The sequence below is a fragment of the Bombina bombina genome, chromosome 2 (assembly GCF_027579735.1).
Source record: "Bombina bombina isolate aBomBom1 chromosome 2, aBomBom1.pri, whole genome shotgun sequence".
NCBI classification, from domain to species: Eukaryota; Metazoa; Chordata; class Amphibia; order Anura; family Bombinatoridae; genus Bombina; species Bombina bombina.
In genome coordinates, this window is record NC_069500.1 from 1,325,651,239 (window position 1) to 1,325,676,735 (window position 25,497).

The following is a 25,497-nucleotide window of genomic DNA, read 5'->3' on the forward strand; positions in this document are numbered from 1 at the left end:
TCTTTTATACTGATAACAAGTTCAAACAGGTGCCATTAATACAGGTAATGAGTGGCGGACAGAGGAACCTCTTAAAGAAGAAGATACAGGTCTGTGAGAGCCAGAAATCTTGCTTGTTTGTAGGTGACCAAATACTTATTTTCCACCATAGTATGCAAATACATTATTTCCAAATCAGACAATGTGATTGTCTGGATTTGTTTCCACATTTTGGGGCATATTTATCAAGCTCCGAATGGAGCTTGATGCCCGTGTTTCTGGCGAGCCTGCAGGCTCGCCAGAAACAGCAGTTATGAAGCAGCGGTCACAAAGACCGCTGCTCCATAACCTGTCCGCCTGCTCTGAGCAGGCGGACAGACATCGCCGGAAATCAACCCGATCGAGTACGATCGGGTTGATTGACACCCCCCTGCTGGCGGCCAATTGGCCGTGAGTCTGCAGGGGCGGCGTTGCACCAGCAGCTCTTGTGAGCTGCTGGTGCAATGCTGAATACGGAGAGCGTATTGCTCGCCGTATTCAGCGAGGTATGTCGGACCTGATCCGCACTGTCGGATCAGGTCCGACAGACCTTGATAAATAGAGGCCTTTGTCTCTCATAGTTGAGGTATACCTATGATGAAAATTACAGGCCTCTCTCATATTCTTAAGTGGAAGAACTTGCACAATTAGTGGCTGACTAAATACTTTTTTGCCCCACTGTATGTTATAGAATAGCATACCTGCCAAGTCTAAACATTATTTAAAGCAACTAAGACCTTGTTTGCTGCAATAGTTTTTCCATACCTCAACTCCAACTACCAATGCCTTATTTGGAGGAGCCAATCTAAGCTTGTTTCTATAGAAAACAAGGACAGCCATGGTCATTATATTAGTATAAACTGCATTGTTTTGTGGTTATCTCCTGAAGTCAATAAATGACATATAGACGTAGAAGGGTTAGCCTTGTGTGCTTTTTGTTTAACTACACATACAAAAATGTGATTCAAACCTCAAGGTGTTTATTGTCCCTTTAAACAAATAGTTAACAATATGAAATTATTTAAAAATAATATGAGCTAATAAAGTAGTATATTTTAATTTTACAGTGAAATTTCTCTTTAAAGGGCCCTTATAATGAAAAAAAAATTACATGTTCAAGGCCATTGAGGTGGTAATGTTTGGAAACTCGTGGTAACATAAATTCTCCATAGACTTTAATAGAGATAAATATTTTTATCACCAGTTTTCAGAATTTACTAGATCAATGGAAACTAGACCTAAAATACCCTAAACACTAAACTCTGTTCCTTTTTGTAGCCAGATATTAAAATGGTAAAATCGCAGTCTGTATTTTTCCCTAAAAAATAAAAGCTATTTACATATAAAATTATAAGTTAAATTTGGGTGAAAAAAAATATAAATATTTCTAAATACATCACACAACCTACACTAACTTCCTTACAGGAAAGAAAAATAGCATTTGAACTGTTTACAAGGAATACACAGTGCGAATAATATAATATGATTTTATTCTATGGCCAATCTAATTCTCAATTGAAACAAATGTAAAAATCCCTCTCAGCTGGACCAAAAACACAGCTTGGCCTTGTATGGGTTAGTGTTTTCTACATGTAGCCTGCTATTCTTTATTTTTAATAGAAAGTAAACTTCACACTGTTTGGGATCAGTTATTTTTCCATCGTACTTTGTGTAGCGCCATCTTTTGGTAGGTGATTTCGATTCTGTATTTTTTCTCACTGTAAAATAAACTAATTCTGTAAAATTGTATTCTGTATTATAAAAAAAAATATGTTTAACTCTAACTATAGCATTTTATACAAAATGACATACATGCAAATTACTTATGTGGAAAACTAATATTTTGCTTTTTTTCCTCTCAGTACATTCACTAGAGTTGCAGTACAATAAAGATATAATTGAAAACATTGTTGATATTAAATAGTGATATTGTAAATAAATGCCCAGAAAATATCATAATGGTGCTTAAACTGGAATATGTAAATTTCTAAAAAAAAAAAAAAAAAAAAAAGTCCTATATGTGTAAGACCATGAAAACCAAAGAGGTATGTTGCACCTTTATATAAAACCATATGCAAAAAAAATTAAATAGTTTATCTTACCACAAAGAAATAAATAGTTTTTTTTTTCTTCAAAGATATGCATACAAAATAATATTACCACATTCAAGGGAATATGAAATTTAAATGCAAGTATTTGTAGACACTTGAAAAATTTCATAGACTCATAGGGCAATTATTTTTTTTGACCATGCTACCAGTTTTCCAGTAAGGAATATCAGTTTTGGAATGACCCCTTTATCAACATGCTACATGTAAATCCTTTGAGTGAGAAATTTGCTGAGATTACCAACAGCCTGTGAGGTACACATACTTTACAAAGCATACTGGGCAATTGCAAACCATTTGGCCCATTTGCCATAGACAGGGCCTCATCACATGTCCATGCACCTTGTTCTTGAACACATGGCTGGCCCCTCTAGCAATAACTTTTTTTTTCTTTTTTTTTAACGGTTCATTGCATCCACAAACAGGGTGTATTCAGCCCATATCAAAAGTCTTATCACTGCTGAGTGCCTTTTCTTTTCTGTTCAAGTTCCTGAAGACGCTCCTCCCTTGACTGAGCGTGCTGGGTTCCCACTTTATGAGCAGTCTCTGTCGCAGTAATGTCTATCTGGGCATACTTCGTAGAACCTCCTCCTTTAACCAAAAAACAACAAAGGCTTAATATGTTTCATTCAAGTAAGTGTAATATCTAGATACAAATTAATTTAATCACATTATCACTTAAATTTAAACAAAATATTAGGAATGTAGACAATGTACACAAAATATATACAAAAGAACATGTGTTTAAAGATTTAGGAATGTATTGTTTTTTAGGTTAACCATCAGAATTTTATTATCGTGCATATTATTACATTTATTGACTTTACGATAGATAGATAGATAGATAGATAGATAGATAGATGACAGAGATATAGTTGATAGATAGCTAGATAAATAGATAGATAGATAACAGAGATATAGTTGATAGATAGATAAATAGATAGATGACAGATATATAGATGAGGATGAAAATAGATAGATAGATAGATAGATAGATAGCTGACAGATATATAGATTGTGATGATAGATAGATAATAGCAGGCATGTGCATTCTGTGTAATTCGGCAGCTAACAAATAGGAAAGATGGCGGCCACCGGCTGCATTCTTCTCTTTTCTGAGCCAGATTTCTTCTTGTGAAAGTGCAACACACTAAGATCTGTGCAAATGCAGAATTTAGTGTATTGCACTTTCACAAGAAGAAATCTGGCTCAGAAAAGAACAGAATGATGTTGGTGGTCGCCATCTTTCCCATTTGTTAGCTGCTAAATTACCTGAATGCACATGCATAAGAGATAGAGAGATAGATAGATAGATAGATAGATAGATAGATAGACAGAGATAGATAGATTATTAGAAATATAAAGAGATAGATAAATGATATATAGATAGATGTGATATAGATAGATGATAGCTAGATAGATAGATGATAGCTAGATAGATAGATGATAGAAAGATAGATAGATAGAGATGATAGATAGATAGATAATTAGAAAGATAGACAGATAGATAATTATACAGATAGATAGATAATTAGAAAGATAGACAGATAGATAATTAGACAGACAGATAGCTAGATAGATAGATAATTAGAAAGATAGATAATTAGACAGACAGACAGATAGATAATAGATAGATAGAGAGATAGATAGATAATTAGAAAGACAGACAGATAGATAGATAGATAGATAGATAGATAGATAATAAGATAGACAGATAGATACTTAGATAGATATAGATAGATAGATAGATTGATAGATGACATATAGATGACAGATGATAGATAGATAGATGATAGATAATTAGACAGACAGATAGATAGATAGATAGATAGATAGATAGATAGATATAGATAGATTTAGATAGATAGACAGCTAGGCCTAGCTATGTCTCTTTTTATCCATAGTTATGTACACATGTTTAATGAAATATTTATTAAACTTAGAAGCCATATGTTGTCCTGTATCAGTTTTTTATAATATTATATTCACACAATTTGAGTAAGAACAGATATTTATAATTAGCATCGAATAGAGAACTAAGAACAGATGTTATAAAGTTAGGAATAAAGGTAATGGACACAACTGTCATTTGTCACAATTTTCATTGAGTACAAATAGTTATTTATTTTTATTGCCACAAAAGGTGTAACTAAATAAGGTAAGGTGCCCATATGCTAATTTCTGTCTGTGCCACATATCTATTACACCCTATGAGAAGTATTGAGGAGTAAAAAGTAAACTATTTTACAAACTAATTTTATTAGATCATATCTATTAAACAAATAAATGGCTGTTTAATGCCTTTGTCTATAATGCTACAAGGATGACACGTTTTTATGAAAAAAAAAAAAGAAAGAATAAAATATGCAGTTGGCAATTGTCTGCTATCAAAATATATGTTTATTCTGGTATCAAAAACTACATTTCTATGTTTCTATAAATTATAAATATAGACAATCAGGAAGGATATCCAGAAGCCACCAAAAGCCACAAAAATGTATATCAGGAAAAGAAAGAAAAAACAATCGGCTAGATTACGAGTTGTGCGTTAGGCTTAAAAAGCAGCGTTGGCCGGTCCTAACGCTGCTTTTTAACGCCCGCTGGTATTACGAGTCTTGAAGTTACAGGCTCACCTCTCACTTTTTTGGCCAGACTTGGAAATACCGCAAATCCACTCATGTAAATTGCGTATCCTCATTTTCAATGGGATTTGCATAGCGCCGGTATTACGAGTCTGCCAAAAAGTGAGCGGTAGACCCTCTCCTGTCAAGACTGGTACGGCATTTTAAAGTCAGTAGTTAAGAGTTTTACACTACAACGCTGTAGCATAAAACTCTTAACTAAAGTGGTAAAAAGTGCACTAACACCCATAAACTACCTATTAACCCCTAAACCGAGGCCCTCCCACACCGCAAACACAACTCCTAATCTGCCGAACCGGACATTGCCACCACTATAATAAATATATTAACCCCTAAACCGTCGCGCTCCCACCTTGCAAACATTAGTTAAATATTATTAACCCCTAATATGCCGGCCCTAACATCGCCGCCACCTACCTACATTTATTAACCCCTAATCTGCCGTCCCCAACGTTGCCGCCACTATATTAAAGTTATTAACCCCTAAACCTAAGTCTAACCCTAAACCTAACACCCCCTAACTTAAATATAAATAAAAGAAATCAAAATAAATGTTCCTATCATTAAATAAATTATTCCTATGTAAAACTAAATACTTACCTATAAAATAAACCCTAAGCTAGCTACAATATAATAATAGTTACATTTTAGCTAGCTTAGGGTTTATTTTTATTTTACAGGCAAGTTTGTATTTATTTTATCTAGGAAGAATAGTTATTAAATAGTTATTAACTATTTAATAACTACCTAGCTAAAATAAATACAAAAGTACCTGTAAAATAAAACCTAACCTAAGTTACAATTTCACCTAAGACTACACTATAATTAAATTAATTCCCTAAATTAAATACAATTAAATACAATTAAATAAAATTAGCTAAAGTACAAAAAAACCCCCACTAAATTACAGAACATAATAAACAAATTACAAGTTTTTAAACTAATTACACCTAATCTAATCCCCCTAACAAAATAAAAAAAGCCCTACCCTATACTAAATTACAAATAGCCCATGAAAAGGCCTTTTGCGGGGCATTGCCCCAAAGTAATCAGCTCTTTTACCTGTAAAAAATTTTTACAAATCCCCACCAACATTAAAACCCACCACCCACACAACCAACCCCACTCTAAAACCCACCCAATACCCCCTGTTCCAATCAGTCAATAGAATGCCAGCTCAATCCTATTGGCTGATTGGATCAGCCAATAGGATTGAACTTCAATCCTATTGGCTGATTGCATCAGCCAATAGGATTTTTTCTACCTTAATTCCGATTGGCTGATAGAATTCTATCAGCCAATCGGAATTGAAGGGACGCCATCTTGGATGACGTCATTTAAAGGAACCTTCATTCAGTGTTAGCTGTCGGAAGGAAGAGGATGCTCCGCGTCGGATGTCTTGAAGATGGACCCGCTCCACGCCGGATGGATGAAGATAGAAGATGCCATCTGGATGAAGATTTCTGCCCGTCTGGAGGACCACTTCGCCCGGCTTGGATGAAGACTTCTCCCGGTTTCGTTGAGGACTTCAGCCCGGTTGGATGAAGACTTCTCCCAGTAAGGTGATCTTCAAGGGATTAATGCTAGGTTTTTTAAGGGGGTATTGGGTGGTTTTTAGAGTAAGGTTGGTTGTGTGGGTGGTTTTAAGGGCTATTTGTAATTTAGTGTAGGGTAGGGCTTTTTTATTTTGGGGGCTTTTTTATTTTGTTAGGGGGATTAAATTAGGTTTAATTAGTTTAAAAATATTGTAATTTGTTTATTATTTTCTGTAATTTAGTGGGGGATTTTTGTACTTTAGCTAATTTTATTTAATTGTATTTAATTGTATTTAATTTAGGGAATCAATTTAATTATAGTGTATTGTTAGGTGTAATTGTAACTTACACTAACTAAGGTTAGGTTTTATTTTACAGGTACTTTTGTATTTATTTTAGCTAGGTAGTTATTAAATAGTTAATAACTATTTAATAACTATGATACTTGCCTGTAAAATAAAAATAAACCCTAAGCTAGCTACAATGTAACTATTAGTTATATTGTAGCTAGCTTAGGGTTTATTTTATAGGTAAGTATTTAGTTTTAAATAGGAAAAAAATTAGTTAATGATAGGTTTTTATTTAGATTTATTAAAATTATATTTAAGTTAGGGGGGTTAGGGTTAGGGTTAGACTTAGGTTTAGGGGTTAATAAATTTAGAATAGTGGCGACGACATTGGGGGCGGCAGATTAGGGGTTAATAAATATAATGTAGGTGGCGGCGATGTTGGGGGCAGCAGATTAGGGGTTCATAAGTATAATGTAGGTGGCGGCGGTGTCCGGAGCGGCAGATTAGGGGTTAATAGTTATAATGTAGGTGTCAGTGATGTCAGGGGCAGCAGATTAGGGGTTAATAAGTGTAAGATTAGGGGTGTTTAGACTCGGGGTTCATGTTAGGGTGTTAGGTGTAAACATAATTTTTATTTCCCTATAGGAATCAATGGGGCTGCGTTAAGGAGTTTTACGCTGCTTTTTTGCAGACGTTAGACTTTTTTTCAGCCGGCTCTCCCCGTTGATCCCTATGGGGAAATCATGCACGAGCATGGTACACCAACTCACCGCTAACGTAAGCAGCGCTGGTATTGGAGTGCGGTAATGAGCAAAATTTTGCTCAACGCTCACTTCTTGTCTGGTTTGTAAAAACCTGTAATACCAGCGCTCTCTGTAAGTGAGCGGTGAGTTTAAACTGCTCGTTAGCACCGCACAGCCTCTAACGCAAAACTCGTAATCTAGGTGAATGAATTTAAGATACACAATAAATTTATGATGCACAATAAATTCCCTTTACATTTCTTTTAATGATATATCTTTTAGTGGCAAACATTTATCAGTTATGAATTTTAGCACATATATGTTAATTATTGGCTATTTAAGGCTAGATTACAAGTTGAGCAGTATTTTAGATTTTTTGCTATAGCTATTTGCTAAAAGTTGAAAAAAAACACGTATTTTTCTCTAGCGATAACCCAACTAGCGCAAAAATCCGAACTTCCAATATTCTGTGCGCATTTTCACGTATTCCCCCATAAAAGTCACCAGACTCTTGTGCAAACACCATCACATATTCTCATTAGCACTAACCCGACATGAAAATAGGAATATTTTATATTCCAATGTTCTTTAACATGTTTGTTTGTAATATGTGCACACCTGATCGCATCTTGTAAAATGTGCATACATGATCACATACTGTAAAATGTGCATACATGATCACATACTGTAAAATATGCTTACATGATCACATACTGTAAAATGTGCTTACATGATCACATACTGTAAAATGTGCATACATGATCACATACTGTAAAATGTGCATATATGATCACATAATGTAAAATGTGCATATATGATCACATAATGTAAAATATGCATATATGATCACATAATGTAAAATGTGCTTACGTGATCACATACTGTAAAATGTGTTTACATGATCACATACTGTACAATGTGCATACATGATCACATACTGTAAAATGTGCATATATGATCACATACTGTAAAATGGGCACACATGATCACATACTTTAAAATGCGCATACATGATCACATACTCTAAAATGTGCTTACATGATCGCATACTGTAAAATGTGCTTACCCGACATGAAAATATAGATATTGCATGAATATTCTTTAACATGTTTTCGTCTACCTCACTGTAAATTTTGCTCAACTTGTAATATCATCACAATTAAAAAGGAGCGCAAACTATCGCAAAAATCCTCACAATATTGTTTGTGCTCTACTTGTAATCTATCCCTTAATACATCTGTGAAATACATTTAAATAGGTAGAATTAAAAGTTTTTACGTACACAGTAATTCAGATAAAAGAGGTCATATATCACTGGAATTGGGGTTCACATTTAGAGATTCGGACACACAAATACAGGAGATGAAAAATCTATCTCGAATAATGAGGTCTAAGAACTATAGTTCAACTAACCCACATTATTCTACACATTTTTCTCACTTACTTATGTAAGTTAACTACAGTATAATGTAAGACAGTTTTGCTTCCTTTCGTTTCTTCTATATTTAATTTCAAATAGAGAGTATCAGATTTTACCTGTTTTTTGGAGCCAGAGGAAAGTCGGATTTTATTTGAGTAACACATTTTCCTTTTTTAACTGAATACCTGTTCTAATAGTAATTACTGAAGTTAAAGAAAAATAACATCAATTACAGATGCACAGCTCAACATATTTTTTTTTTCTACAGCTTTATATTACAGTCTAGATTTTGCAAAAATGATCCCAGACATAAGAATAAGAATGTAAGCTTAGATCTATGCTTTCAAATATGCAAATTCTAAAGGACTGTACAAGAGATAATGCGTGCACAGCCACTAATCAGTAGCTAGCTCTTAGTAGTGCATTTCTGTTCCTGGGTCTACTTAGGTATACTTTTCAATAAAAGATATTAAAAAAATGAAGCACATTAAATAAAATAATTTAGAATGCTGCCCACTCGCCACGATGCCAGACGGACATAGTTCCCCCGATGGGTACCTTGTTTGTCTAGCCTTTGATAAATGGAGCCCTCTGTATAAAAGACGATCCAATGAGATTTCACAATCTCTGTCACCTTTCAACAACCAACTTCACTAATACATCTGATTTTGTCTTCTTTATGGTGTTCAGCCATGTTTTGTTTTAAGACATCTTTAGTCTACTTTGACTTTATAATTACGTGTGAGGGCGTGTGTGTGAGTGTGTTCGCATGTGTGCGTGTGAATGTAGATAAATAGATACTGCATATAGATAGACAGACAAATAGATAGATATAAAGCACTGGTTTTCAATAGACGTGCACAGCGGAAAAATTAGTTTCAGTTCCTTTCGGACCAATTCAGACTTTTTTGAATTTCGTTTCGGATTGATTCAAATTCGGATACATTCGAATGTATTTGTTTCGGATTCAAATAAATTCGGAAGTATTCATTTCGGATTCGATTTGTAAATTCGGAAGTTCAGTGTTATGTTGATTCAAATGGTTCCAAGTTACACAAACGGAATAATTCCACTGTTCTATCTCACTAAATTTAATTTTTATTCTAAATTGCGATTATTCCATGGCCATTCGAATGTAACGAATACATCAAAACTAAATTGGATTTATCTTTTACAAATGCATTCGGATTAGTTTTGTTTTGTTGCTAGGGTAATTCGGAAATTCGAATCGATTTGAATCTCCGAATTTGGCGAATTTGTTTGAATTTTGATTCGGAACGAAACAAAATGCACATGTCTAGTTTTCAAACCTGTCCTCAAGCCGCCCTAAAAGTCCAGATTTTCAGAATTACCTTGGATGAGAGCAGAGAAAATAACAAGGTTTACTAATGAGCTAATTATTTCACCGGTGCTCTAGTCTCAAAATGTGGCCTGTTAGGGAGGTTTGAAAACCAGTGATATAAAGTAACACAGATATACATGAGATTTTTATTATTATTCTTACAACACAGGAAACAAAATTACAACATTATTAATTAATTCTGTTATGCTGAATGTTGTAGCAGATGGGGAAAATGTACAGTTTCTCAGTGTTAATTATCTTCAAGATAAAGAGATCTAAAGTGTTTCTTCTTCACAAGCAAATTAGGTGTCAAGGCCTTTTTCACATTTCTGTTGTGGTAAAGTCTAATCAGCTTTCATACCTCTTTTTTTGTTTGTTTGTTTGTTTGAATATAGAGAGAAAGAGGAATTGACAAATGTGACATTGGTAAACACTGAGACAACATAACCAACACTCAATTAGAAAAAATGTGTTTTTATGCCAATGGGGATCTATTTTAATTTGTAGGCAGAATTTTTTTAAGTTTTCAAGTTTAATGCCAAGGTAAGATGTTAATATGCAGAATCAGTATTGCTCAAATCAAACATTTAAACTATGAAACTTGTACCCAAATTTAATGCAATGATCGGATGTTTTTGCAGTTCTGATTTATATGAATGGGCCCCATTGTGTTCAGGGCTATAAATTAGACAACTTGTTCACCACATCAAATTATAGTCATCATTCTCAGCTAAGCTAGACAAGGATCTGGTGGTTTTATACTTTTATAGCATTCTAAAACGGAGTTGTCAGACTCTGATAGAGTTAATACTGACAATGCTAGCTTGCTATATTTCTAGGGCAATCGTTTTTAAAAACCAAAACTTAATAATAAAACATCAAATTTGTAGAGGGGCCATTTACCAGCACATGCAAGCTAATGCTACACTGCCACTACTACAATACTACTACAAATAGATTTTATAAATAAGTTGCCAATAATTTTTCACCTTCAATATTCATATGTATCAGAACACAGCAACACTTCAAGTAACCCAAACCTCTAATGCTGACAGGATTGTCTTGAAGCAAACATTAAAAGGAGTCAGAGGAGGGAAGAGTAAGGGTCAATATCCCCTTTACACTATGTTAACAAATAATCTGTGGCTTAAAGCGACAGTCTAATTTATTTATTTTTATTGGTAAAAAAAGATAACACTTTACTAATCATTCCCCAGCTTTGCAAAACAAACTTTGTTTTATGAATATACTTTATAACCTCTAAGTTTGCCTGTTTCTAAGCCCCTGCACGCCATCCCTTATCTCAGAGCTTTCTGTTAGCTTTTAAAATCTTGCACAACTGCTAGACAGTGCTAGTTCATGTGTGACATATAGATAATATTATGCTCACTCCTGTGAAGAATGATAATGGCTATACAGGAGCCAGCCCTAATTGGCTAAAATTCAGGATTGTAAAAAGAACTGAGATAAGGGGACAGTATGCAGAAGCTTAGATACAAGGTAATCATAGAGGTAAAAACTATATTAATATAACAATGTTGGTTATGCAAAACTGGGGAATGGATAATAAAGGGATTATCTATCTTTTTAAAGAATAACAATTCTTAAGTAGGCTGTCCCTTTAAGGATACCAGTAGAAATGCTCTCATAAACTACTGTTCGTATTCTGAGCTACTATGGTGCATAGCAATATCTACATACTATGGGGTCGATTTATCAATGTCTGGCAGACATGATAAGCTGTAGCGTATCGTGTCCGCCAGACATCGCTGAATGCCGACAGTAAACGCTGTCAGCATTTAACATTGCACAAGCTGTTCTGGTGAACTGCTTGTGCAATGCCGCCCCCTGCAGATTCGCAGCCAATTGGCCACTAGCAGGGGGTGTCAATCAACCTGATCATATTCGATTGAGTGGATTGATGTCCGCAGTTTCAAAGGCCTAAATGCTTGCGCGGAATCAAGGGTATTTGGCCCCATTCGGACCATGATAAATCGGCCCCCATATACTGCATATTTTTGTATTATTACTTTACATGCAAGCTAATTTCTGTTATATAAAAATGTGCTGATCCATAAGTTGTTAGGTAATATTCTACTGCTGTGTAAACTGCTGATGACATTACAGAAGTAAGTACTGTGTCTTTTAAAGGTTTATGGACACCTTTTTTTATAATATAAAACATTTAATTATGCATAGTAAAACAACTTTACAATATACTGTCATCATTATTGTGCTCCCTTTTCCTGCAAACTCAGTCTGAAAATGATGAGTTTTCTCTTTCCTAGAAATGGAAGTGCATACTGCAAATGTCACAAACATGCTTATTGAAAACAAATGCTGCAAACAAGGTGTTAAGTCATTCAAAAAAATCACACTCACCTAGCATGTTATTATGTTGAAACACAGTAAAATAAATACAAAATGTTTACTGTCCTTATTGTTGATAATTATATTTGTTTATTGTATATTTTTCTTTCAGTCTAATAATCATTTTATTGTATTTGTTTGATTATCATATTTTCATATGATGTCAGTATTCTTAGATTTAGTTTGAATTCTTTTCCAGATGAAGTCATTTAATAATGAATGGTCACTATAGCGATGACTGAATCATGTATGTATTACCTCTGATTCCTGTACTAGGATCTTGAAGTTCTAATGCCATGTAATGAAGCTGTTTCTTTGATGTAGGGCTGATGGGAATATTAACATAAGTTGCTGTCTCACTGCGAGGTCGGTCAGATACCAGTGGCTCGGCTGGGTAACCTGCTGCCCCTGCTGACCAGATGAAGCAGATATATTCTGGTTAATTCATGTTGTGGTACATAATATTAGCTCAGTTTTTGAATATTAATAAATGCTGCAGCAGATACTGCAAAGAAATCTAGTAAAATCCATTTGGGCTAAATTTATTCCCATACATATAATGTTCAGTGTAAGTTAACACCGTGGTCCAGTGCTTTGGGTCTGTTTTCAGTCTTCAGTGCGTCATTTTGTGATTTGATAAAGGCGTTAATCTTCTTGAGATAAATATAGCAATTAACTAGCTACTTTATTTTCTAATGCTCCCTATTAAGCATGTTCTAAATTTGTTATTGTTAACACACTAGCTTGTTAAAGGGACATCCTAATGCAAAAAATACAAGCTCTAACTAAATAATGTTGTTTTTGCAATACTGATCTTGGCTTACTGTGTCACTCGAGCCACAAGCTGGAAACTGTCAGTAATTGGCAGCTACGTGTGACTGATGCTCCTGATTTACGTGTTCTGCTCAGAAGCTGTATTGCTCCATAGTGAGACGTCACTTCGATATTTAAACCCTTTACAGTGTCAGTATTGCAAAATAACACCCTAATAAATGAAATCATGCATGTTTTTGCATTAGAATGTCCCTCTAAGAGAAGAATTGGGAATATAAGAGGATACTAATAATTAAACAAGTTTCTCTTTTGTATTCATAGCTTTTTTCTCTATTTCTTATCTATTTTCTGTCTCACCCCTCTCATTCTACTTCAACCCTGCTTCTTTCTAATACCCCTCTTTGCTACTTTTTTTTTTAATCTTTTTCTGACTTTTGTAACCCCATTATGTCTGCAAAAATACTGCAATATTAGAGGGTAACCAGGAGGTAAACACTTGGGAAGTTTGTGATTAGACCTAAGGTTATGGTATAGCCCCATTCCCTTGCAGTGTTTGTCATCTATATATCCGCATCAGATCTTACATCACAGCCCTTTGCCCTGCAGGACTTGTCAGTTATATACCCACACTAAACTTCAGGTGAGGCCCAACCGCACAGCAGGTATGGTTAGGTATACGGCCATATTGAACTTCAGATTAGACGAAAATGCCCTGAAGCTCCTGTTAGGTATATGGCCACATTTAACTTCAGGTTAGACCCTACTGCCATGTTGCGCCTGTCAGATATATGCCCACACTGATTCACTGGTTCAATACTGGGCATCGGATGACCATACCCAGTATTTTTTCATGTTTAGAATGGCTAATTAACTGTTGAAATCCATCATGTCTAGTTACTTAGTTGACTAAATATTGGGCTTTTAGAATCCCTGAAAAACTGTTTTTTTTTTTCCAACTAACACAAGAAAACACAATAAAATAATATACACTTGATACTTATAAAACAAAAGTGAAAAGGGGGCTTAAAAGATGAACACAACTCATTAAAGATGGAATGAATATCATTTGAAATACCACATCTGCAGAATGTAATGAATACCACATTTATTACAAGCTGAAATAACAAATATTTAAATTTCTCAACTAAGTGCTTACTATCAACTTTCTTACAATAGTTGTCTCTATCAAATCACAGCAAATAAGGATTGAACTACTACTACTGAGATAGTTCACTCAGCCGTTTCCATTTTCCGTGTTTCTATATAGAGTCATTTTTTTAATTTACCATATTCTGATATTACTGCCCCAGTCATCATCTGAAAGGGGGGTTTGAAACCCCATATCTTAGTTGAAAGACCACTTATATGGATAAGAGTCTGACCTTTTAAACCAGGGGTTACTCGCCCCTGTAATATGCAGGTGATCACCATAAAAATACAATAAACCACAGCATCTGTGATGTTAATGCTGAGGTTAGAAGGGCAACCATCTTTCAAATGATGGATCACGTATAAAACCTAGAATATAGCTGATCACCATTAACAATAGTGATCATCTGCCTCACTTTACCCAGGTAATTTCTAGTGGGGGCTATCACAGATCGCCTATCTTTCTATCTTATTTAAGAGTATAATAACCTCATGTGGAAGAGGAAATTCCCCTCTTTAAGAAGATCTTGCTGGCATGGCGAGAAATCATGCAAAATATTTATATTAAAACATTTTTATATATTGTAATGTAGGTGTATTTCCTTCATTTCAAGATAAATAAATATATATAAATATAAATATATATATATATATATATATAAAGATCTTGAGATAAATATCTTTCAAATTTAATTTTGTGTTTCTTTTATTTTAGGGACCTCTCCATACTTATATCATCTAACTTGAGCGGAGAACTTTTGAATATCAAGCCCCTTATAGTAGGAGGAGGAAAGAAAAGTGGTAAATAAGATTAGGCTACATTTCCTGGGTATACAGATATCAAAGAAATGTATGTTTTTATAATCACATTATTAGCACAGCCTATTATGGGCTCCATTTAACCCCTAGATGATGTTAGGATGCCATAACTTCTGTGGCCCCCGTGCTCCCCCCCTGTAATAATTACCCACTTGGATCCAATGCAGGGACTTCCCTAGCAAAGCAAGTGACTAAGGGCCTATAGCAGGCCCAAAACATTGTAGCAATTTTCCTATGCACCCTGTTAAGAGAAAATAAAGATCCTTTCTTTTAACTTTTGAGACTGAAATCTATTTGTGCATTTTGTTGGTGAAACTCAGCGGTCTTTGATCCATGCCCTTGTGCCGCGGGTGTGCTACAATTTTTATTTTATAATAAAATATACTACACTGTATTTTGGGGGCATTTGGGGCATATATATATAAAATTAACCAGAGATATGATCTCTGGTTAATTTTATAAGTGCTAATTGCTACTACATGCTCACTTAACAATAACCTTATCGTGCGCCAGCAGACGGGCAAATTTGCCCGTTTGCAGGCACGCGATAAATTAAAGTTACACTTGTAATCTAGCCCTATTTATTTGTTTTGTCATTCGAATGTATAGAATTTGCAACATTCCATAAACTTATGCAAGAAGGACCTTTTCATAACTAAATCATAAACTAGCCATATTTTTAGATAAATGGAAATACCTGTTTAAGAATGTGTTCATACATTAACATGCCAGAACTATACAATGACAACATTAAGGGGCCCATTTTTCAAGCTCTGGATGGAGCTTGAGGGCTCGTGTTTCTGGCGAGTCTGCAGGCTCGCCAGAAACACCAGTTATGAAGCAGCGGTCTAAAGACCGCTGCTCTATAACCTGTCTGCCTGCTCTGAGCAGGCGGACAGACATCGCCGCAATTCAACCCGATCGAGTACGATCAGGTTGATTGACACCCCCTGCTGTTGTTTGTCATCTTCTGTCTTTCCTCTGGTACTATAAATAATCCAGAGCTCCAAAAAACATTTTTTTCCCCTCTAATTCCATTATGGATGAAATGCATATATAGGCCCATATTTATCAAGCTCCGTATGGAGCTTGAAGGGTCGTGTTTCTGGCGAGTCTTCAGACTCGCCAGAAACAGCAGTTATGAAGCAGCGGTCACAAAGACCAGTGCTCTATAACCTGTCCGCCTGCTCTGAGCAGGCGGACAGGCATCGCCGGAAATCAACCCGGTCGAGTATGATTGGGTTGATTGACATCCCCCTGCTGGCGGCCGATTGGCCGTGAGTCTGCAGGGGGCGGCGTTGCACCAGCAGCTCTTGTGAGCTGCTGGTGCAATGCTGAATATGGCGAGCGTATTGCTCGCCGTATTCAGCGAGGTCTGGCGGACCTGATCCGCACTGTTGGATCAGGTCCGCCCGACCTTGATAAATAGAACCCATAACATCAACTGTGTATGTTTGAATATATATATAACAAAAAACAACTAGTTACAGTTTTAGTGGCATCCAATAAGAAAATTAATTGATTTGCTTACTAATATAAATATTCATATCTTGGAAACTATAAACTGGGTCTTTTTCTTTTGAATAAAGTGCATCTTGCACAGTTTTGACTTATCATATTTTAAAAACTACTGGGCTAATTTACTTTAAATGTTTAAGTTTTGTAGTACTTGATAATCACTTTGAAATACTACAATTTCAGTCACATTTATCTTTCAATCTAGATATAGAAGCATTTCTTTTCAAGAGAATGGTTACAGATTGTATTTATATGGAAGACTATTTCAGTATATATAATTTCAAATAAATTTAAGACTGACGTTTAACATAAGTGACATGGGCTAACAAAATTATGTACTGGGAATTTTAGAAAAACACTTGTTTAAAGTACCAAATAATTTTTAGCATTTTTGCTATCACCCCATTTAAACAGATATAGGGGCCGATTTAACAAGGGCCGAATGGTCCCTGTTCCCTTTGTTTCTGCACGAGTCTTCAGGCTTGCCGGAAAAAGGAGTTAAGAAGCAGCGGTCTTAAGACCGCTGCTCCTTAGCTTGTCCGCCTGCTCTGAGCAGTGGACAGCAATCAACCCGATCAGATTTGACACCCCCTGCTAGCGGCTGATTGGCTGCCAATCTATAGGGGGTGGCATTGCACAAGCAGTTCTGTAGCATAGGGTCTCGTCCCTCATTACTCTCCCTTCCGCTTATGGGCCACTCACCAGCTTCCCGACCTTCCCACAGGCACCAACGGAGAATGTTACAGACAATGACACAGACAGTGTCATTTTCTGTAATGATCTGGCAATCTGCCTTCATATTGTAACACAGCACTGATCACTGATTGTGCTCCGTTACTATATGAAAGCAGCAGCTCAAAGCCCACAAACAGCAAGTCTTGGTTGTAACTTGACATCCGAGCCTGCTTGGGCTTTCAGCATTATCTACGTATATATACATTTGGGGTACGATGGGCTATGTAACACATGATGTAGATCTAGGAGTTAAACACTAAATTCATTTTATAAGCATAGTGTTGAGGTTATTCCCTTCCTCCCTCTAGTCATGGGTGCCACCATGTTGAAATCTGTCTTTCGCTACATCCCAGTGCTGACCTGTTTGCACATGTGCAGCAACTCTACTTCAGAGACATGCAGTGTAACCTAGGTTCCAATATGGTAACACCCATGTCGATATGAGGGAGGTGCGTGAAATTAATTTAGTGTTTAGTGTCCCTTTAACAAGAATCCATGGATGATTAGTGAAGCATAAGGATTAATTATTTTTTTATTTTATTTCTATTTTTTTCTAGTTTAGTTTTGAAACTATGAAACCAGATTTTTAGGCTATTGTCATATGGTTCTACTAACTATACTGCACTTAAAAATAGTATTCTGTTATATATTTCAAAGAACTGCATGAGTGAGCAGTACTTTTCATTCCTAGAAAAGATGTTACTCATAAATATATTTATAGTTCCTTTAATCCTGATCATGAATTCATGCAAAATATTAGGGTTAAATATATACCCAAATATTTTTTTTAGCAGTAAAGAATTAAGAAAACATTGTTATGTGTATGTATACCCATGGATAGACAGATAGACTGACCGACCGATAATATCTAATAGATAATAGATAGATAGAAAGATGATAGATTAATCAATAGATAGATTGATAGATTGATCAATAGATAAATGAAATATAATTAGATGATGGATAGATAGATTGATCGACAGATAGATAGATAATAGATGATAGATAAATAGATTGATCAATAGATAGATGATAGATAGATAGATAGATAGATAGATAGACTGATCAATAGATAGATGATAGATTGTTCAATAGATATATAGATGATGGATAGATAGATAGATAGATAGATATACATCAAAAGATAGATATTTATATAGATAGATAGATGATGGATAGATAGATAGACCCTCTAAGGTGCGTGCACACCTTTTTCCAAAGAAGCACACATGTCTATTAGTGCGCACAGCTATTGAAACTGAAGTTTTTTTATACTTTTTATCAGGATGTTATTTTTATTTTTATTGGTGACTTTCCAGTGTCATCACTACTTGTTTAGTGAGATAATTGTAGGAGTCAGTGGAACTCGGAGCAGGGTGCAGGAATTGGAGCTGGAGAGTTAAATGCGGGCAATGTTTAAACATAGGAGTTGGACCTCATCTTGTGCTATAACCATTTTCCGTTGGAACTTCAGTATGTTAGTGATGTGTGCCTATGGGGACAGAGGCCGTAATAGAAAGGGATTGTTGTTTGTTTTTTGTTTGTTTCAACTCATATTCTTCAGTCAGGTACACAATATTCAGTATGCAACTATACATATCTATGTTTTATTGTGAAAGAAATAACAACACATATACTATGTAGGTGTGAGTGTGGCACATTTATATTTACTTTCTTGCAAGTTGATCCAGTGTATTTAAAATATAATAAAGGGACAGTCTACACCAAAATTGTTTAAAAAGATAGATAACGCCTTTACTACCCATTCCCCGGTTTTGCACAACCAACATCGCTATATTAATATACTTTATAACCGTTAAACCTCTAAATTTCTTCCTGCTTCTAAGCCACTACAGACAGCCTCTTATTAGATGCTTTTTTATTAGCTTTTCACAAGAGACTGCTAATTCATGTGTGCCATATAGAAAACATTGTGCTCACACCCATGAAGTTTTGCGGAACACAGCACTAATTGGCTAAAATGCAAGTCAATAGATAATAAATAAATAGCCATGTGATAAGGGGGCTCTCAGAAGATGCTTAGATACAAGGTAATCACAGAGGTAAAAAGTATATTAATATAACTGTGTTGGTTATGCAAAACTGGGGAATGGGTTATAAAGGGATCACATATATTTTTAAGCAATACACATTTTGGAATAGACTGTCCCTTTAACCACCTGGTTTATATCTGCTAATAAAAAATTAGTATTTTTCTTGGGGGAAAAAAAGTTTTTGTGTGTGTGACAACAGTATTGATGTTTCCACCGCATGCCAGCCTTGTAATTTCTTCATATTCACTTATAGTAATGATAATGTCTCTGAGATCTAGTCATAAAAGAACCAAGTGGATTAACACAGCATTTCAGTGTTGTTGTTTTATAGCAGGTGTGCGTACCTGTGCTTGTCAGTTTAATAAAGTTTAGTCTGTAGAAACAAGTCAACACAGTTAGCATTAGATATGTGCATTCGGTAACTAACAATCCGCTAGATTGCAAGTTTTGCGGTATGGTGCGGTACGGCTATACCGTTGAAAAATTGGCCATTGCGCGTGGAATGGCAGGTCTCCCATATTACGAGTCACAGCGGTATAGTTATAACGCTAGCATTTTAGCTTGTAACGCAACGTCCATTCCGCATATACGTTACGTATGAGTGCAGGATTTTCCATTGCGCCATATTACAGGTTGTGCGTTCTAGCTAAAATGCTTGCGATACAGCCTATACCGACACAATCCATTCCGCCATCTGAGACCAGTAGTTATGGATTTTGTGAAACAAAAATGTTTCACAAAATTCATAACTAAAATGTTACAAAGTACACTAACACCCATAAACTACCTATTAATCCCTAAACCGCCACCCTCCTGCATCGCAAATACTATATTAAACTTATTAACCCCTAATCAACCGCCCACCCACATTGCCACTGTTAAATAAACCTATTAACCCCTAAACCGCCGGCCCCCCACATCACCAACACTATAATAAAGTATTAACCCCTAAACCGCCGCCCCCCAAATTGCCAACACTATAATAAACTATTAACCCCTAAACCGCCAACCCCCCACATCGCAACTAATAAACTAAATCTATTAACCCCTGAACTGCCGTCTCCCATTGCAAAACACTAAATAAAACTATTAACCCCTAAACCTAACACTCCCCCTAACTTTAAATTAAACTTACAAGATAACTATCTTTCAATAAATAAAAACTTACCTGTGAAATAAAAAACAAACAAACTAAGTTTAAACTACAAATTAAAAATCCTAAATTACATGATTAAAAACACCTAACATACAAATTTAAATAAACCTAACACTACGAAAAAATGACTAAAATCTAACATTACTAAAAAAAAAACGCTAAAATTCCAAAAAATAAAAAAACACTAGATTACAAAAAATAAATAATGATTTGAACAGCCAATAGGATTTCAGTAGCTCTCATATCAAAATGGGTACCTTGCATTCAAGCTTCAGTGTACGGCGGTGACCATATGAAGAGGATCCTCACGCTGGATGTCCGTGCCACCGGCAAAGATGCTCCGCGCATCCACAGCTCCGCCTCCACAGCTCCACAACACTATGATGAAGAAAGAAGATGCCATCGCAATGGATCAAGATGTCGCCGCCTGGATGAAAACTTCTTGCCACCTGGATGAAGATGGATGTCCGGACTTCAGGAACCGTGAGTAGATTTTCTGGGGTTAGTGTTAGTTTTTTTTGGGGGGGGGAGATTTTTTTTTAGATTAGGGTTTTGATGGGCAGCTGAATGCCCTTTTAAGGGCAGTAAAAGAGCTGAATGCCCTTTTAAGGGCAATGCCCATACAACTGCCCCTTAGGAGCAATGGGGAGTTTAGGATTTTTTTAGACTTAGGTTTTTTATTTTGGGGGGTTGGTTGAGTGGAGGGTTTTACTTTTAGGGGAGCTTTGTAATTTTTTTAGGTAAAAGAGCTGTTTAACTTAGTGCAATGCCCTACAAAAGCCCGTTTTAAGGGCTATTGGCAATTTGTTGTTAGGTTAGGGGGGGGGGTTATTTTGTGGTGTTTTTTTTGTTTTTATAGGGCTATTAGATTAAGTGTAATTTTTATTATTTTGGATAATTTCATTTTTTATTTTTGTAATCTTAGTGTTTTTTCATTTTTTTTATTTTACCGTTTTTTTTGTTTTGTAATGTTAGATTTTTTTAATTTTTTTGTAGTGTTAGGTATATTTCAATTTATAATTTAGGATTTTTAATTTGTAGACTATTTTATTTTATCAGAATAGTTATGTTAGCTTCATTTATAGTTTAATCTTATTTTTCTTTTATTTCACAGGTAAGTTTTGATTTATTTTAAGATAGTTATATTGTACTTTTAATTTAAAGTTAGGGGGTGTTAGGTTTAGGGGTTAATAGTTTAATTTAGTGTTTTGTAATGTGTAGGGCTAGTGGTTTAGGGGTTAATAGGTTTAATTTATTAGTTGTGATATGGGGGGCTGGTTGTTTAAGGGTTAATAGGTTTAGTTTATTAGTTGAGATGTGGGGGTCTGGCGGTTTAGGGTTTTATAGTTTATTATAGTGTTGGCAATGTGTGGAGCCGGTGGTTTAGGGGTTAATAGGTTTATTTAGTGTTGGCGATGTGGGGGCCAGCGGTTTAGGGGTTATTAGGTTTATTTAGTGTCGGCTATGTCGGGGGACAGCGGATTATGAGTTAATAATTTTATTTAGTGTCAGCGATGCCAGGGAGCGGCAGATTAGGGGTTAATAAGTTTATTTAGTGTCAGAGATGACGGGGGTGGCGGACTAGGGTTTTTTAGACTAGGGGTTTATCAGTGAGGGTGTCTTTTCCCCATAGACATCTATGAGGTTGTGTTACAGCGATTTGCCATTCCGCAATCGCAGGTGTTAGTTTTTTTCTGACACCTTCTCCCCATTGATGTCTATGGGGGAAAGTGTGCGCGAGCATCTAAACTCAGCCCTTGGCTTTTTTTTTCCCTCATACATAATTAATCAATCAAATAAATACTTGCATTACATTTTATGTTCTTTCCTATTTTAACTAGAAGCTTGTTTAGCCTGTGGGATTCAGGTGAGGATTTCAGTATCCATATTGTAAGCTGAGTGCTCCTTGAACTGTGTATTTCAAATAGTACGTAATACTATTTCTGTCCTATTCTAATTACCTTTCACAACCAACTACGTGAGCAAACTTTTTATGTGTACATTTTTTGACCAGAATCTGTCTTATCACTTTCCGCATTTAATTACAATTTATCATTAAATATTATTTTCACTCTTACACTCCTCCTCCTCTCTCCCTCTCTCCTCCTCCCCCTCTCTCTCTTTCACAGGACACAATGTCAATGATAAATCATATTATGAGTTCCAAAAGATCGATTCCTTTGTGGTTCTTGCCAGCTATGATTTCATAGATGCCAAATCTGTTGTCTTAAAATAGAAGCTTCCTTATTTTTACAGAGAAATTTCCTAACGTTTTGCAATCTACAATTTCATTGGTTCAGTTGTATTTCTGAAAATATCTGCATAGCTGGTAAAATGGTGTTTTATTAATAGAATATGTTAAGCAAAATATGTGATTAATTATTAAAGTGGTTTACTTTCTAAATAGCTGTTTGATAATGTTATTATCACAAGAATTACATACAGCAAAACTCCTTGGTCTAAATTCAGTAATCCTTGCTTGATCTGTGAGATGTTTTGTGAGATTCATTCAATTCAAATATATGAAAAACAAACAGAAGGTGTCTATCAAATGAGTATATTTATTTTTATGCTTTTCTCCCACAATTTCCTTGTACCTTAGAATGTGTTTTGTAACTCGCAGATCTGGAGAAAGATAAAAGGCGAATGCCCTAATCTCTAATCCTCTGTTAACATGGTTTAGCACTGAATCTGCACAGTTAATTATAACTTATTAGACAGGTTTATTAAAAAACATGATACAAAAACACACATACAATTCCCAGATTTGTTTCTCAGGTGCTATAGCGGATGGTAATTCAACTAATTTTCACACAGACTGTGATATCATAGTGTTCCCATTAAATCCAAGACATAAGACAACGGTATTAGTGCATGTCTGAAATAGCAATACAGCAACACACAGGCCTAGATTTGGAGTTTGGCGGTAAAAGGGCTGTTAACGCTCCGCGGGCTTTTTTCTGGCCGCACCATAAATTTAACTCTGGTATCGAGAGTTTAATCAAATGCTGCGTTAGGCTCCAAAAAAGGAGCGTAGAGCATTTTTACAGCAAATGCAACTCTCGATACCAGAGTTGCTTACGGACGCGGCCGGCCTCAAAAACGTGCTCGTGCACGATTCTCCCATAGGAAACAATGGGGCTGTTTGAGCTGAAAAAAAACCTAACACCTGCAAAAAAGCAGCGTTCAGCTCCTAACGCAGCCCCATTGTTTCCTATGGGGAAACACTTCCTACGTCTGCACCTAACACTCTAACATGTACCCCGAGTCTAAACACCCCTAACCTTACACTTATTAACCCCTAATCTGCCGCCCCCGCTATCGCTGACCCCTGCATATTTTTTTTAACCCCTAATCTGCCGCTCCGTAAACCGCCGCAACCTACGTTATCCCTATGTACCCCTAATCTGCTGCCCTAACATCGCCGACCCCTATATTATATTTATTAACCCCTAATCTGCCCCCCTCAACGTCGCCGACACCTGCCTACACTTATTAACTCCTAATCTGCCGAGCGGACCTGAGCGCTACTATAATAAAGTTATTAACCCCTAATCCGCCTCACTAACCCTATCATAAATAGTATTAACCCCTAATCTGCCCTCCCTAACATCGCCGACACCTACCTTCAATTATTAACCCCTAATCTGCCGAGCGGACCTCACCGCTACTATAATAAATGTATTAACCCCTAAAGCTAAGTCTAACCCTAATACTAACACCCCCCTAAGTTAAATATAATTTACATCTAACGAAATTAATTAACTCTTATTAAATAAATGATTCCTATTTAAAGCTAAATACTTACCTGTAAAATAAATCCTAATATAGCTACAATATAAATTATAATTATATTATAGCTATTTTAGGATTAATATTTATTTTACAGGCAACTTTTTAATTATTTTAACCAGGTACAATAGCTATTAAATAGTTAAGAACTATTTAATAGTTACCTAGTTAAAATAATAACAAATTTACCTGTAAAATAAATCCTAACCTAAGATATAATTAAACCTAACACTACCCTATCAATAAATTAATTAAATAAACTACCTACAATTACCTACAATTAACCTAACACTACACTATCTATAAATTAATTAAACACAATTCCTACAAATAAATACAATTAAATAAACTAGCTAAAGTACAAAAAATAAAAAAGAACTAAGTTACAAAAAATAATAAAATATTTACAAACATAAGAAAAATATTACAACAATTTTAAACTAATTACACCTACTCTAAGCCCCCTAATAAAATAACAAAGCCCCCCAAAATAAAAAATTCCCTACCCTATTCTAAATTAAAAAAGTTACAAGCTCTTTTACCTTACCAGCCCTGAACAGGGCCCTTTGCGGGGCATGCCCCAAGGATTTCAGCTCTTCTGCCTGTAAAAAAAAACATACCATACCCCCCCCCAACATTACAACCCACCACCCACATACCCCTAATCTAACCCAAACCCCCCTTAAATAAACCTAACACTAAGCCCCTGAAGATCTTCCTACCTTGTCTTCACCATGCCAGGTTCACCGATCCGTCCTGGCTCCAACATCTTCATCCAACCCAAGCGGGGGTTGGCGATCCATCATCCGGTGCTGAAGAGGTCCAGAAGAGGCTCCAAAGTCTTCCTCCTATCCGGCAAGAAGAGGACATCCGGACCGGCAAACATCTTCTCCAAGCGGCATCTTCAATCTTCTTCCATCCGGTGCGGAGCGGGTCCATCTTGAAGCAGGCGACGCGGATCCATCCTCTTCTTCCGTTGTCTCCCGACGAATGACGGTTCCTTTAAGGGACGTCATCCAAGATGGCGTCCCT

At 35.8% G+C, this 25,497-nt stretch overlaps 1 protein-coding gene across 3 annotated transcripts in view; it reads right to left on the reverse strand.

Annotated features, from left to right (window-relative positions):
* Positions 1-978: 978 nt before the first annotated feature.
* The window catches only part of DOK7 (docking protein 7), a 397,628-nt gene continuing 373,109 nt past the window's right edge, over positions 979-25,497 (reverse strand). Inside the window, exons 11-12 of one of the 3 annotated variants that reach the window (XM_053704184.1) lie at positions 12,727-12,876; positions 979-2,717 (exon numbers count right to left, since the gene is read on the reverse strand). In XM_053704184.1, the coding sequence (XP_053560159.1) occupies positions 2,581-2,717; positions 12,727-12,876 (287 nt within the window). In that variant the 3' untranslated portion in view covers positions 979-2,580. Of the gene's footprint in view, positions 2,718-12,726; positions 12,880-25,497 lie in introns of all 3 variants that reach the window. The other 2 variants (XM_053704183.1, XM_053704185.1) reach the window with 2 other exon arrangements.